Source organism: Channa argus, chromosome 14, assembly GCF_033026475.1.
Source record: "Channa argus isolate prfri chromosome 14, Channa argus male v1.0, whole genome shotgun sequence".
Classification (NCBI taxonomy): Eukaryota; Metazoa; Chordata; class Actinopteri; order Anabantiformes; family Channidae; genus Channa; species Channa argus.
Genome location: NC_090210.1, coordinates 26017441 through 26033943, shown reverse-complemented (window position 1 = coordinate 26033943; position 16503 = coordinate 26017441). Strand labels below are relative to the sequence as shown.

The window sequence follows — 16503 nt, the reverse complement described above, 5'->3', positions numbered from 1 at the left end:
ATAAAAGGACAAATGGTGGTTAAGGAGCTTCGACCTGCAGGAGGAGCTGCAGGCCCCGCTGCTCCCCCAACACAGTGGACTGTCCCTTTAATTATATCTGTGCTGCTTATTCACTCTCCCCCCTGTCATGCCTCCTCCTGACCTTTGACATATATGGACATGTGGACTCAGCAACAGCTGACGTCCATGTGTCTAAAAACAGACTGAGTCCCCCCCCACAACACCACAGCTCTCCTTCCTCTACTGGTACTGCTTCACTTTCTTCACGTTGTTTTCCTTTATTCACGTCTGGGATTCTCCTCCGTCTTCCCCGTCCCGTACAGGTGACAACAGTCTCCCCGTCCAGCTCCTCAGTCTCACCCGGCATCATGGAGAGTCTGGAGAAGCAGCTCATCTGTCCCATCTGTCTGGAGATGTTCACCAAGCCGGTCGTCATCCTGCCCTGTCAGCACAACCTGTGCCGCAAGTGTGCCAGTGACGTCTTCCAGGTGAGGGCCCTGCTCAGGATCTCATGACTCATAAATGCTGCGACAGTGGGAACCTTTCCTGGATTGTTTCAGGATTGCTGAGGTTGGGTTGAGTTTGACTCACTGCTGTGACTTTTGCCTTTTAGTCAAAGTGAAGTTTTGCTCCTGGGCTAAAGGTCCTTGTTGGTGCATTCAAGGACACTGTGACATCTGAGCACAGCTCTGCCGAATTATTTATTTAAAGGAACAATGGCATAAAGAACAGCGAGGCCATCGACAGAAATTCAGATCTGCACAGAGCCCGAGGTCACAGTCATGTCATGGAAAAACCAGCAAAACAAACTAGACAGGATCAGACTAATTACTGAAGACACTCCTCAACAAGTAGAGTGAAGAGTCATTTCTAATCTGTAAAGTCTAAATTTGAATAGTTTACATTTCAGTGACTCGTATTTCCATTTGCTCTTCCCCTGCAGTTCCATGTGTGGGACTGTGTGTCCTTGGTGCTCTCACCTACACAGTAAACTGCTGAAGCAGACGTTGTAAACACTGACAGATTTCTGTACGTCCATGATCCAGTGCAAACTACACATCTAATGCTAATGTCAGCTGCTGGTAACTAATGAATAAGAACAAAAACACAGGGTTAAGGACACATCTCACAGCATCATGGGAAATGTAGTTCCAAAAGACCATTATCTACCAAACAGAAGAAAACCAAAGACAAATCCATCCAAAAAGTTGGGATAACAATTAGTGAACTCAGGCCATGGAAATCTATTAATATGAAAACTAAATTAATATGAAATCTTTTTTGAGACCGTGTCAGTATTTTAGCATAGTAATTCAGGACAGTGAGTGTCCTGTAAATCCACCACATATATTCTGTTTGTCACTTTGTGTTAAGTTTTTACATAGAAATGTTGCTCCTCACTCTGCTATTGACAGTTTTGGTCAAACTCTTTTTTTAACATAAATTATTTTAAATATTCTGAAACACTTCACGATCTAGATTATTTTTCACACCACACTGGTCCTTAACTTGTTTCTAACTAACACTGGCAATGTAATAAACCAAAACCAAGCAGAAATAAGCAGCGGCTTAGTAAAACTAAGCAGATCAACACTCTGAAGCCAAAATCTAAAGTTTTATTTGTAAAATGTGAATTTGTAGGAGTGCAGCTACTTTAAGTTGCAGTATTTTCAACCATCCTCACAGACACTAAAACAAGTGATCGATTGTAACCTGGGTACCTCTTTCATTTATTGATCTCTGTAATTGTTCAGAAACTACTAAAAACTCATTTACACACGCTTCATTACAACACAGTTGTCCCGCCCCCCTGCAGGCTTCCAATCCTTACCTATCGACGAGGAGCGGCTCCACTGTGACGTCCGGAGGTCGGTTCCGCTGCCCGTCCTGCCGACATGAGGTAGTCCTGGACCGACACGGGGTGTATGGACTACAGAGAAACCTGCTGGTGGAGAACATCATCGATATGTACAAACAGGGCACCACCAGGTAATGCACACACCTGGACACACACTTTTGTCTGGGGGGGCTCAAAATGATGTCACTGTGCAGAAACAACATAGAAACACACACCTGTACAGCAGGTTTATGAGCTGAGAGCAGCAGTGTAAAGGTTCACATAAAACACACATGAAACCTTTTGGACAGCTAGACCCCTGATGTCAGAACGAGTCCAGAGAAATGTGTTTGATCCAAGCTGATGACAGGAAGAACCTCAGGTGTTTACACAGAACTTTAATGTGCCTTTAAACTGAGTATGATGAAACTGTAGAGCTCTGGTTTCTGTTAACTCACATGAATCTGGATTTCACAAGAACCAGCTGGGGCCTGAATCATGTTCACAACATGTGCTCAGTTTCACGATGTCCACAAACGAACAGGAAACAGTGACTTAAGTTCTAATAAATTCCCACAAACCAAATCAAGAATCCAACTTAAAAAAGATGCATTGATCAAATATAAAGACAGAGTAGACGTCCCTGAGTCCAGTGTTGACGTCCTAGAGTTAAAGATATGAGGTTTCTCAAAAGAAAAGGTTTCTACTGACGATTTATTGTCTCTGTTTAAAGACAAATAAATAAAAGAGAATCGAAGTCAGATACAATCCACATTGTGTAACTTTGTTTCTTTCCTCCTAACATACACTCACCTGTCACTTATCAATGGAACTACTCTCTTTTTTTAGGTTGTTCTAAAATATTCAGACCCGTCAGTGTGGCACATTCAAAGCCATTTAAATCAACTTTCTTCCCCTTCTTTCTTCACCTTTCTTGAACTTCAGCCGATCATCTTGAAAATATTTAAATACCTAAAAGCGATGACTTGCTCCCCTTTGATTGGCTGATTAGATATATATTTAAACAAGCAGCTGAACAGGTGTACCTAATAAAGTGGGCAGTGAGTGTATGTGTACATTTGATCAAATTAAAATTAATTAATATTGACAAAATATTTTTCTTATAAAACCAATGTGACAGTGACATTCTTTATATTTGCAGCTTTCTCAATTATTTATTTAATGTTTGTTTCCCGTTGGCTGTGATTGTGACACTCAGAATCTATATTTAAATGTGGGTCAGTGAGACAGCAGCAGGATTATTTTAGGTTCTTCACATGAGCAGATACACATCAGGAGACATGTTCAGAGTTAATAAAGAATGTTGGTTTCTCATCTTTAATGAAATTAATGAAGGCCAGTAACTGAGTGATGATAATAACCCTAGGCTGACTGAAATCACAGAGGTGAATAATATTTATTACTTTATATTTAAATTAAATGTGTAAAGTGTGTTATTATATTCTTGATATAACAACTGAAAATATCTGAAACATGGAAATAATGTGTATGTAAAACCTGCAGTGAAGTTTAAATTCCAATAATACAAAGTAGATTTTGGAAACGTAACTTTATTTGTACATTTGTATTTAAGCAACTGTGTTAAATAAAATGTAAAACAAAGTTGGAATTAAAATCTTGGCAGATCCACCTGACAGGACTATGAAACATGACAGACATGTCAGATACAATGTAAAAACAGGGTCTGGGATATGTTTGCTTTGTCTGTTTTAGCTGTTTGAGGAGATATGTGCTCAGCGCCTAAATCAGTAACATGTAAATGTGAAATTATCCGATTATGGAATCAATAAATATGGCAGATGATAAAAAACTAGGCAAGTTGGTGGGTTTGAAAACACTGAGGAGAAGGTTGATTTATGTCTTCTGGGTGAAATATAAAACAAAAATGAAAGACAAAGAAACCACAAACAAGAATTATTTTAAAATAGTCACATACACAGAAACATAATTGAGGTATGCAGACAAAACATTTTCTAGTTCATTGTTTTCACAATTGCTGATTTATTTATAAATTCTAAGATGTTTATATTTTTTTAAGATTTGCCTAATTAAATTAATTAATTTTAGTTTATTTAATCTTGTATGTGTTGGTCAGAGATCAGTGACATGTTCACCTGTCTACCTCTCTGTGTCTCTGTCTCCACCTGTCGGTCTATCTCCATCTGTCCATCTCTTAGCAATAAACCGTCCCTGGAGCCAAAACTGGAGCAGCCAATGTGTGAGGAGCATGAAGAAGAGAAGATAAACATCTATTGCGTCACTTGCAGTGTCCCCACCTGTTCTCTCTGCAAGGTGTTCGGAAGTCACAAGGACTGTGAGGTCGCACCGCTCAACAGCGTATTCAGTCAGCAAAAGGTCAGCAAACACCAGAACTACATAACCACTGCACGTTGATCTTGTACCAACCAGCAAACACAGCAACAACACAACTTCAAACAACATGTCTGTGTGCGTCTGTCTGTGTGCAGGCAGAGCTGACAGACTGTATCTCCATGATGGTTGGGAACAACGAGAGGATTCAGGCCATTATCAGTCAGCTGGAGGAAACCTGCAGAGCTGTCGATGTGAGTTCATTCACCTGCTGCACACCTGCTTTACATTTCCATTCAGTCATTTAACAGATGCTTGTATCCAAAGTGATCTCCCAGTGACGCACAAAGCAACACAAAATCTAAGTCAGGTATAAAATATTACAGCAATTGCAGGATAGGACAGAAAGGGTTTTTTTGAATTTTGCAAGTGAGGTTGCTGAGCTTGAAGTGCTTTACCTTTTAACTGACACCTGCTGCACACATGGTTTACCTGACGTTAACATGTGTTTTCAGGAGAACGGCCGCAGACAGAAGTCGAAAGTGTGCGAGACGTTTGATCACCTGTTCGCCCTCCTGGAGGAGAAGAAAGGTGAGATGACAGTAAGGATCAACTCTGAGCAGGAGGAGAAGCTGAACTACATCCGAGGTCTGAGGAAGAAGTATAGTGAACACCTGGACAACACAGCCAAGCTGCTGGAGACCGCCATCCAGACCATGGACGAGTCCGAGATGGCCATGTTCCTGCAGGTGAGCCTAAATGCATCAAGGCGGATAAACTAACCCCGACAGACAGGAAGTTCACCAGATTAAATCTTACCTCTAGTTTACACCCCCACAGTGTTCTGTTAGCTCAATTTTTCCTATTTATAAAACCTGAAGTTCCTTCAGTTAAAGAAAAATTCAGTGTTCAGTTAATTTTCATTATAACAATTTAGCACTGATTCAGTGTAAACACTAATGTAACAACATTACCCTACAAATATGTTAAAAAGAGGTTAAATGGCATCTTTACTAACATGTCACAGTAAAACATTATATTATATATTTAATATTAAATATTTATGTTGTGAAGAAAAAATTGAGCTTTCATCAAATCTACCAGTAAGATAAAGTTTATGAAGTGATTAATACCTTTGATTTGTCTTCCGCAGACAGCCAAACCTCTGCTACAGAAGTGAGTATTTTACATCTGTCATAGTTAACATAACTCTACAGTGCTCATAATGTTATAATGTTCACCCCGATGTGTTGATGAAATTTTATTGATTATCGATCAGAATTGTGGACGGCACCGACACATCTCACCTGGACAAACTCCAACAGGGCTATGAGAACATGGACCACTTCAAGACAAACTTTGACCGTCAGAGGAGAGCGCTAACCAGCATCGACTTCATCAAATGTACCGACCAATCAGAGACAGATTACTAGATCACACACATAACCTCATGCTAACATTTTAGCATAGTTAAGAAGCTTTTTTTACTCATGTAAAGTTTGGTGCATGGTAAAATGTTAGTATGCTAATGTCTTAGCATTTAAACACTGACATTCATTGTGTTTGCTTAACACGTATGTTAGCAAACAAATTAATGCTGTACCACAGAGACACATCATTCTGTTTGTGCATGCTAACTGCTAACATATCAATGGGGCTTGGACCGGCTCTGCTGGGGAGGGGAATGGACTGTTGAGGGCTCAGTGTAGAAAATGATACCACATTAAATGTTATTAGGAATTCTTGGGTTAGAAAAGTAACAAGTGAAACTAGGCTACATGGTAACAGCTCAAGTGTGTATCAAACTAAAGCTACTAGAATTTTGCATAATATATGTGAGACATATAAAATATGTGTGTTTTATGTCCATCCATTAGCTGGATGTTATTACATGTTAGCATTGAGCTATTTAGGCTGTATGTTATGTAACATATTAGCATACTGCTGTATTAGCGACTTTCACACTAACTCTGTGCTATCATGTTAGCATCTAGCTGACCCTTTGTTTCTCTTCAGTGGATGAAGAAGAAGCAGATGATGATGATGAAGAAGATGAAGTGGAGGTCAGAGCAACGTCAGGAAGCGGAGTTGAGCCTCAGCAAGGTACACCTGCAGCAGCCGCAGGACTCTCAGCCAATCAGCAGCCTCCTGTTCAACCTCCAGGTGTTTTGCTTTCAGCCCCACCCCCTCAGAGACCACCAGAGACACCGCCGACTCTGACGCCACGACCTAAAAGCCCAACTCCATCAACAATAAACCAGGCCCTGCCCCCTGTGCTTCTGCCTCCCACCAGCCCTGCCCCTCAGGTGTGACATGATGCTGTGTTCAGGTGCTGCTAGGAAATATGTTATATATGAATAAACCTTTTCTACTATTATCAACTGTCAGCAAAGGTTATATATGCTGTTGCTTTATTAGATTAAATATTTAACATAGTTTACATAGACTCAGAAAGCAGCATTTTCTGTCACTACACAGTTGAAATCTGTGAGCCAGGCTTCCAAAATAAGTCAGAGGAGAAATCAGGTTACACTTAATCAGGTTTTTCTGTTCCCCAAATACCTAAAAAAGCTGGTTTCTCTGAGTTACCACTGAGGGACCACAGTCACTGACGCCTGATTGTTTTTGATAAAAGCCTGATATGACAAGCTAATTCAGATCTGCTAATGCTGTTTCTAACATCCTAAGATGCTAATTAGCTAGTTTACTATTTTGTTGTTTAAAGTAATAATTATTGATTATTATTACTATTGATTGAAATGATTGATTACTGATATCTGATTTCTCGTGTTGCAGGTTCAGTCTGATCCAAACGAGTCGGACAACAGTGATGGACCCAAACACGTATTCTCATTCAGCTGGCTCAACCAGAAATAAACCAGTACCACAAGTGAATCCAGTCCAGGATCTGGATCAGTTTATGCAAAACTTCACAGAATTTCACAGTTTTATGTTGAGACATAATGAAACACAGTCTTTCCCTGTTCACTCATGATTAGATCAATAATATTAAAATAATATTTTCTTATTATGTGACATTTCCGATTTTTAAATGTTAGAAGTTGTTTAGTAGAATTTATTGAGAACTCTTTTGAATTTAAAATATTTAGTCTATTAATGAGTTTGTTTCTTCAACATAAAATATTTTCTATCAAATAAATTAATGTTTTATTATTAAACTACATTCCTTTCAGTCTGATTTAAAGGGATGTTACACCCACTGTTTTTCTCTGAGGTAAAAGTGACACTGACCTATTCAGAAATCTGACTCTTTTACAGTCTTATGTTCAAAACTCAATTTGTACAGTGTGTGGGTTCAATTAAACACATTTTCTGATCAAAAGTTTGTCTTTAAAAATTCAGCAGTAAATGTATTTATTAATTTTGAATATGTAAGATTATCATAGTCATCCAATAAAGTAGGAAAAGTAAGAATGTGACTGAATGAAACATGATCAGATTCTTTAATGCACCATTTAAATGTGCTAAGGTGTAAAGTTTGTGGCTTTTAATCGTCTGTTGTTTTTTATTTTCCGAAGTCATCCATTATTTTGCGGTTGCTGTCGGCCTGCTGAGCGATCTGCTCTGCCCGTGCCATCTCCAGAACCTCCCTGAGGAGGTGGAAGGTCAGATCCAGAGAGATGGGAGGCTCATCGGATCTCTTCTCCTTCTCGTCCTCCTCATTAATGCTCTCCATCTGCAGCTGCTGGACCCGGGCCAGCAGGAGGCGCTGAGCCAGCTGCAGTAGAGCTTGTTTCATCGCCAAGGAGGAGGAAGATGAGGAGGCAGGGAGGTCTGGAGCAGAAGAGGAAGCTCCACCTCCTCCCAGCCGCAGGGAGACCTCTTCTCCCAGGCGGAGGAGCAGCGGTCTTAGGAGGAGGTGGTGGCTGGTGGGCGCGATAGAGGGTCGACAGTCGGCAGAACGAGGAAAGATGACACCAAGCAGAGCCACGACCCAAAGAAACACATTCAGCTTCATCTCCAGTCACTGCCACAGCCTGCAAGACAAAGACAAGGGGGAATCCAAGATACTTCAAGGACAAGCTGATGGAGTGAAAACCCAAAATTATCAGATTTTAATAATCAGCTGATTTAATATGTCTGTGGACAAAGGACTTTTTTTAACTAGTTAAAAACAAAAGTATAACAGTGTCAGAATTTAGAAAATGTATTAAAGCACAAATGTTCAGTTTTTTCAGTTTAAACTGTCAGTACTCAAACAAAAAAGCTGTTTGTCTTCTGAAGTTAATATAAAATACAATGGTATTGATCCTGAAGAAAACTGTGCAAAAAGGCTTGAGTTTAAAAAGTTTAAATTAAGAACAACAAATCGGAATATTTCCAAACTAAATAATAATAATAATAATAATAATAATAATAATAATAATAATAGTTGTTTCTATTGTTAAAAAAGAATTTAAAAAGCCGCTGTATTGTTATTTACTACCATAATATTATTAATAATAATGGTAACAAGTTCCACCATATATAATATTATATATATATATAAATTTATTAACATCCGCTGCTATATTTTACTACCAGTTTATTTAAATTAAACTGGTAGTAAAATTTAAAAAAACTGCATGACTGTATTCAAAAATCTGCTGCTCTTAAATATTGTAAAATAAACTTCATATAAATAATAAACTACAACAGTATTTGAAGTTGGATCCGTTTTTTCTTTATAGCTGGGCATCAAAACAATTATATATTTCAATAATAATCTTTCTAATAATATTCAGATCATTTTGTGGTTATTATATTCTATCTATTAATAGAAAGTAAACAATTTATTAAATATTATAAAGACAATGAAAATGCATCGTAACTAAAGCAGCATCAGTTCTGTTGTATCTGATGAAGAAATTATTTTTCTCACCTGATCGTCCGGTGTCTCTGTCTTCAGTAAAACTGAAAATTCAGAAAGACTGGAGCTGTTTCTACTTTATATATGTGAAGCGGGGGGCTCGGATGTGGTCACCTCTCCTGCTTCCTCCACTCTAATCCCTGATAACATTTACAGGAATGAACAGACTGAGGCATTTACAGATGCTGATGCTGCTAAGAGACACATTTTAAATTTCTCCTCAGGGACTGCTGTGTGGTCGTCTTTATACTTGTTCTGTAAGATCTTAGTGCTTAGTGCTGCATTCGATATCATTGATCACAACATTTTATTACAGAGACTGGAACAGGATTAAAGGAACTGCACTAGGTTGGTTTAAATCTTATCTATCTGATAGACTTTAATTTGTTCATGTTAATGATGAATCTTCCACGCAGATAAAGGTTAGCTATGGAGTTCCACAGGGTTCCGTTCTAGTACTACTAACTTTGTGTCTTCTGTAATTTTCTGTCTCCCTCTCTGTCTCCCCCTCTCTGTCTCCGTCTCTCTGTCTCCTTCTCTTTCTCCGTCTTTGTGTCCCTTTCTACAGGTGTCCACGGCTTTGGAGCTGTGTGTTTTCCAATGTAAAGCAACTGGTCTTACCAACCTGACAGATGTTTTGTTGCTTTTTTCTTTTCTCTTCACTTTCCACTCAGCTCAACCAGTAAAGGCAGATGACCGCCCAACCTGAGCCTGGTCCTGCAGGTTTCTTATTTTAAAATGTCTTTATTATGTCATGTGCCTTGAGATAATTATGATTGTGAATTGGCTCTGTATAAATAAAGGTAAAGTTAATTGAATTGACGTGACCTATCTCAGCTCCACTGTGGACATTCATCTCTGACCTTTATCTCCTACAGAAACAGAAACTCTGTGACACTCGTTTGTTTTTAGAAATCACAAAAATCCACTGAGGAAAACAAAGAGAGACATTGTGAGACAATTGTGTTCAAGCTCAGACTTTATCCAGACCATTAAAGGGTTAAATCAGCTCTGAATACAACTTAAACATATTCAGACAAAGTGACTGTTTCTGTCAGCAAAGTGAAACTTGTTTCGCTTCATCAAACACACCCCTTCGTCATTGATGAGGGTTCAAGTGTCTCCCAGAGGATTCTGGGAGACGGGTGGAGATGTTACTGACAGTTTTTTTTATCGGATTTCAATTAAATGCCACCAAGTGAGTCATCAACACAGAACAGATAGGAAACAACAAGGAGGCTTTCCTTGAGTTGGTTAATGAGATGTCTACATGCTGGGGGAGTCAGGGGGGAATGAGGGTCTTGGTGTATAACGATTGAAGGACGGCCTTCTATAATTACTGGACTATCTGGATACTGTGTTTTATATTCTGAGAGACAGAGAACAACAGGAATCAAATAAAAAGTTGGACTGCTCCATTAATCTCTCTAGAAGTGGCACAGGAAAAAAATTAAATGAAAGATAAATATTCAAATGTAATTACTATTGTGTTGTCATTTGTGTATTTATTTTATAATTCTCTGTATGATTTTCTTTACAAATATTCATTTTATTTTTTTGTATTTAATTGAAGTTAACATTTGTGATAAAACTAAAACACATCACTGACAATAACAGCAGTCAGTTGTGTTTGTGGCTATTTATAATTAGGTGGATAATTAAATATTAAGGCCATTAGGCAAAATCATTTGTTCTTGTGGTTTGCATGTAGTGGCCACTGTATACAGACTCAGAGCACAGGTAGAATAATAAAATAAAAGTGTCTGAGTTTAAAGGTCTTGTTTAAAGGTCAACATTTCAGAGTTGCAGCTCTGAATCTCCTGAAATAAAACTAAAGATCAACAGGAAATGTGAACATGTGTGTTTACGTGTGTGACCTCGGACCTTTCACTGTCGACTCAGCTACGACAGGAAAACAAAACGATACACAGTTACTGCACAAATGTCCAAATCTGAACCAGCCAAACATCCTCAGTCTGTCCTTTAATTTGAAATTCATCCAAAAAGTCCTCAAGTGTCCAGTTATCTTAAAGCATTTTTCTAAACTTGTCCTGTCATGCCTAAGCACGTAAGTAAGATATGAAGATATATACCTAGAAAGTGGGGAAACTTTCCAAAGCTGAGAGGTCTGATTATGGTCTGGAATAGAGCTGGTTTTCACCTGTCGTATCTGAGGGGGCAGTAAAAAATGTCAGGATGGCATGAGGTCACAGTCACACACACTGTGTGTTTTTTGTTTTAACATTTGTTGTTTTGAACTCTTGTTCTGAGGCTTAAAAGTAATATTAGTTTGTCAAATCCAACCTGCTTCAAACTAGAGAACTGTTCTGGTTTCCTGAGGTTTTCAGCCTACACCTGCCTAAACTTAGAAAAGGATCAGGGATCAAGGAACCTGTAGATGAAAACCACACAGGTCGAAAGACAATAAGGTCTGATATTTTTTACCACTTTTAGCCCGTTTTTTCCTCAGTTAAAAGAAAACACTACTTCACGTTCACTTCTCACTCATTTAGACTCAGAATACATAACCTGGCTCAGACTAGCTGCACATGGCTCATTTATATTCATTCATTTTTTTGAATGGACAAGTTACTGCTTCTACAACCTTAAAGCCACACTCACTGAAATAAGTGTGTATCTGAACACACTCGGTTAGCAACAACACACACATTTCAACGATGTTCAATGATGTTAACACACCTGTAGCAGGACAAGTCAGTCTTCGTTTGTTTTTCGCTCATCATCTTCTTTATTCTGACCCCTGTCTTTCCTTCCTGTCCCAGATGTCACACAGCAGATTTTCCATGTCCCCTCAGCTGCTGCTCCACTGGGTCTTACAGATGGACTCCCTAGAACCAGCCACACTGGCCCACAAGCCTCAGAAACTCATGCTCATGTTCTCTGTAGATATTTCATGCTGGCATCACCCATCAACCCCCTGACATGTATGTGTCTTTTTTTCCTCTTCTTGTTATTTTTGTCTTACTGTTACGGTTAATTTATTTCCCATTTCTGCATTTTGAACACAGAGTGAACGTTCAGCTACATCATCCTAAAAGTGCTGTTCAGTGGCAACTGTACTTCTGCTTGTAGTTCTTAAAGACCAGCCCCGTTCACACATGCACTGGAATCGTGACATTCTCCTGGATTTGACCGGAAGTGGAGCTGTATGTGAGAACGCAAATGTCTGAGTGAGATGCTCCCTGCATTATCCAGACCTTGTAATGTCCACTGCTCTGTTCTGGCTTCAGATACGTGGACCATTAGACTCTGTGGGATTGTTAGTTCATTGAGACTTCATAATCAACCTGGGGGTTGTTGTCCGACCCCACTTTCAAGTTTGTTGTTGGAGTCACATGCTCTGTGTTGTGTCATGGGTTTGTGGAGGTAATTTATTTTCTCTGATGTACACATGTGTACAATCCTTACTGCATTGGACTGCATGTACTACATTACTCTGCTTATGTCTTGGTGCTCTGTCCTCAGGGTGGACCAGTTTTTGCCTCAGTGTGTTACTGGGTTTGAAATGTGCAGGGATGTGGTGTTTGTTGAAGATTCTCCAGCAACACTCTGAATCTGAAGACTGAAGTTTAACATGACACACACCATAACCATGGCTGCACGTGACATGTGATAAGAGCTGAGGAGGTGGCAACTAGCGTCCGGCACACAATGCAATAATGTAAGGAACCAGAAGGTGGCGGCAATGCGTCGTTACGCCCTCTGGCTTTAATAAAACACAGTAGAAGAACAAGAAGGGGGGAGAAAAAGAAGAAGAAGAAGAAGAAGAATAAGAAGTTGTTTTCTGTAGACATCATTGCGGTTTTTGTGGCTTAACGGGAGTCATGGCGAATCGGCTTCGAATCGTTCACCTGCTCCGGCAGCTCCAGGCCGCGGCGTAAGTTTCATTCACGTTCACAATTAAACAAAAAAAGTTTCAACCGTGAAATTACCTGTGAGGTGAAATCCAGGTAAAATGAAGTGACATCATACCGGTTGTTTTCTGAGGAGAAAAGTGCGGGACACGGAACCCAAGTCAAAAGTCATAAGACAAATTCAAAAATCTTTTGTGGAAAAGTCCGTTTTTACACATTGAAGAGCTCAGATTAACACGTAACGTTAACGTTACTCCCAACTAGTAGAGTATCTGTCACTGAGTAACGTTACACATGTAACGGTAACTAGTCTTCTGTAGCGGAGCGTGTCTACAGCACAACACCCCAGAATCCCATCAGATATCTGCCAAAACCTTCAGACATTCATAGAGTTTCAACCTTAACTGTGAAAACAGAAAGTTGTATTTTCTGGCCATGTTGAAATATGAGGTGTTTTATTTTTAATGAATGTGAGGAGAAAGAGGATTCGTGTGGCAACATCCCAAAGGAAAAGAGAAAAGAACACAGACTAAAATTTCTAAAATTCAGTTTTTACTTTGTCATTATGGGGCAATGAGTGTAGATTAATGAAGGGAAAAAAGAATTTAAACAACTGTAGTATCAGGCTGCAACATAACAAAATGAGAAAAAGTCAAAGGGGTCTGAATATTTTCTGAATCCACTGTAAATCTGGCATAAAACCATCTGACGTACAGGTGATTGATGTGGCCCCTGGTCATTGGGACTCGGGAATATTTTAGAACCTTTGTTCTGATTTGTGAATCCTTTATTTCTATATGTAAAATTATGGAGAACATCAGGACTGGAATTACAATTCAAAATAGGTTAACATGCAGACCCCAAATAATGATTGAATGTGGAGAACACACAGACTCTTTGAGATCATTTTACAGATTCATAAAATGTTAATTTTGTCTGTTAAAAATATATAAACCAAAGTTCTTTGTATGTTGCTAAACAGATCCAGGATCAATGAGTAATGCTGGATTTTTTTAAAATCCGGGATCAGGACATAAATGTAATAACATGGAATAATCCAGGAAGTTGGTTCTATAAACCTGCTTAAGAATTGGATTAGAAAAGCTGGATTTTATCATCTGGGATAACTGTGTACTGCTGTGGTTGTTGACTTTACTTTATACAGTACACTGATCAGCCATAACATTATGACCACTGACTGGTGAAGTCGATAACATTGATTGTGTTATTAAAATGGCACCTGGAAGTAGGTCAGATATATTAGGCAGAAAGTGAACATTTTGTGAAATAAACAAGGGGTTCAGAGTTCAAAGGACATGTGCTGGGGAATGAATCAACAAACCCTGGGATGGGTGGACAACTGCTCTACCTCCTGTGGCAAAGTCACAAGTGTAAGGACGTAAACATCTCTGACAAGGGCTGAATTGGAATGCTCAATGACTGAATCAGAGCAACTCCAAAACTGCAGTGGTCAGGACCTACTCAAAGTGGTCCATCAAAGGAAAAATGGTGAACCAGTGACAGGGTGATGGGTGGCCAAGACTCATGGATAAGCGTGGGGAGTGAAGGCTGACCTTTGTCTTCTGCCCTAGTAGAAGAGCTTCTGCAGCTAAAAGTGCTGAAAAGGTTAATGCTAGTTCTAATGGAAAGGTGTCAGAAAACACAGCGCATCGCCGTTGGTTGCAGATGGGATCAGACTGCCCATAGTCCACTGCCCTGCACCCTGGCACGCTGCAGAATTGGTACAAGAATGGTTTGAGAAACGCGACAAGTTTGAGGTGTTAATGTGGCCTATAAATTCTGCAGGTCTCACTCCAGTTGAGCATCTGTGGGATGTCCTGGAGAAACAAGTCCAATCTGCGGAGGCCCGGCCCCACCTCATGACTTACAGGACTTCTGCTAATAATAAAGATCTGCTAATAAGGGCTTGGTGCCAGATACCACAGCAAACCTTTAGGGTTCTACTGGAGTCCAAGCATCAGTGGATCAGGGCTGTTGTGGTGCTAAAAGGGGGACCTACTCAATGTATAGTCATAATGTTTTGCTGATTGGTGCCTATCTACACCCAAGACCATGGTCAGAATGCTTTCCTTTGGCTACATGATGATGATGATGATGAAAGAGAGAATTATTTTACTCCAGCAGAACAAGAGATTCACCTGGAAGCTGTGAAAAATTTAAAGATGCACAAAGTTGAAGTCAAAAAGTGCCTGACACATTAAACATAAATACTGTTTCCATGACAACATGTTCATTGGTTTGACATTTCAATATATTAATATGAATTATCAATAGCCCTACGTGTGTACCAGTAAGTGATAGAATAACGTAACGTCTCATTTTAAACTTATTTACTCACAGTAAAGTCTCAGGAATCAGAGAAAAACACTGGCACCAGTTTACAGAAATATAACGACCTTCACTTTCACCTGTTTCCAGATCTTCGTCACACCTGTACCTTTGCTGAGTTTATGCAGAGATTATACAAATGATTCACCATCAGTGGTCCTGCCATAAGGGAATTTTTGTATTAGACACTTGTTTTCATTCTTTTGCATTTTTGTATTCATCTTTAAATTCTTCATAGCTGTTCTTAGGATGAAATATGTGCTTTCTCTCTGCACTCTTTCTGTTTTTTTGTCTATAGCATATAGCCAGTGGAAACTTATTGATCATGGTTTCTAGGGACGATATATGTGGTCAACAACCACGAGACCATATATATTATAAAATCCTGCTTTTCTAAAAAGGTTTAGTGTCTCCATGTGCATCTAGACCAGGTTCAACTACTCCAACAACAACAGTGACAGAGCTACACAAATTATTTTTAGGAGATTACATTTAAGAATCCTTGCAGAACTGTACTTTAAAAAAACAACAGTTTTACACTTTTTAAAGCTCTAAGCACTGGAAACTGACTGTTTCGGGATTAAGGATCAATATTTATGGTAATATGAAAAGTTCTTCTGCTTTAGGAGCTGTTTTACAAACTAGGTTTTAAATGGAGTTTTGCTGAACGTGATTGATATTTCTGTGCACACAGGTGCAGATGTCCTGCTCACTCTGGTGCCTTCCACCAAGGTACTGAGTTCAATAAAAAGTCATTTACACACATCCCCAAAAATGGTGGATTGTCACTATATAAATTATGCTGATCCATCGGTGATTTTTTTATTTCCTGCAGGCACAGGAGCTGCAATGTGCACTGTCCAGAAAACTGACTACGCCTTCGAGGTAACTCCCCTCAACCTGTTTATCTTTTTAACTGCTCATCAGTTGTTTCAGTCTGTACAAATGGGAAGAAAGTCTCTGAGGATGTGAAAAAGTAAGAAAGATTGAGGTCAAAACTATCAAATAATTATTAGAGATGACAAAGGAAAAAATTATTCATCAATCATTTTGTCAAAAATCTAGGGATCATCAAAAAAATGTTTTTAACCAAATAAACTGCAAGAGGCAGACAATATTTTTACTTTTGTATCAATGCATGAAACCCTCAAAAAGACACATCCTTGCTTTGCAGCTACTACAGTAACATGATCAGGGTTTTCTATAAATGGCCAAGTGTGTGTTGCCTTATTTTTTATTTA

The 16503-nt window shown here is 39.1% G+C and overlaps 3 protein-coding genes across 5 annotated transcripts in view; 2 read left to right on the top strand and 1 right to left on the bottom strand.

Annotated features, from left to right (window-relative positions):
* Nucleotides 1–125: 125 nt before the first annotated feature.
* Nucleotides 126–7352, top strand: LOC137098715 (E3 ubiquitin-protein ligase TRIM63-like). Of its 3 annotated transcripts, XM_067475242.1 has the most exons (10): nt 126–488; nt 1817–1989; nt 4036–4213; nt 4327–4422; nt 4684–4917; nt 5322–5344; nt 5448–5572; nt 6185–6271; nt 6347–6474; nt 6965–7352. In XM_067475242.1, exons 1-10 carry the CDS (start codon nt 369–371, stop codon nt 7043–7045), a joined length of 1245 nt encoding a protein of 414 aa, XP_067331343.1. In that variant the 5' UTR covers nt 126–368; the 3' UTR covers nt 7046–7352. The 3 variants fall into 3 exon arrangements, with proteins under 3 accessions (XP_067331343.1, XP_067331342.1, XP_067331341.1); XM_067475241.1 differs by having other exon boundaries at nt 130–488; nt 6185–6497; XM_067475240.1 differs by having other exon boundaries at nt 132–488; nt 6185–6474.
* Nucleotides 7353–7694: 342 nt separating this feature from the next.
* On the bottom strand, nt 7695–8147 carry LOC137098717 (corticoliberin-1-like). Its single transcript, XM_067475245.1, has one exon. It carries the CDS (start codon nt 8145–8147, stop codon nt 7695–7697), a length of 453 nt encoding a protein of 150 aa, XP_067331346.1.
* A 4637-nt stretch (nt 8148–12784) lies between these two features.
* Nucleotides 12785–16503, top strand: part of adhfe1 (alcohol dehydrogenase iron containing 1) — a 54408-nt gene continuing 50689 nt past the window's right edge. Inside the window, 3 exon segments of the mRNA XM_067473899.1 lie at nt 12785–12936; nt 15957–15994; nt 16098–16147. Of these exon segments, the coding sequence (XP_067330000.1) occupies nt 12884–12936; nt 15957–15994; nt 16098–16147 (141 nt within the window). The 5' untranslated portion in view covers nt 12785–12883.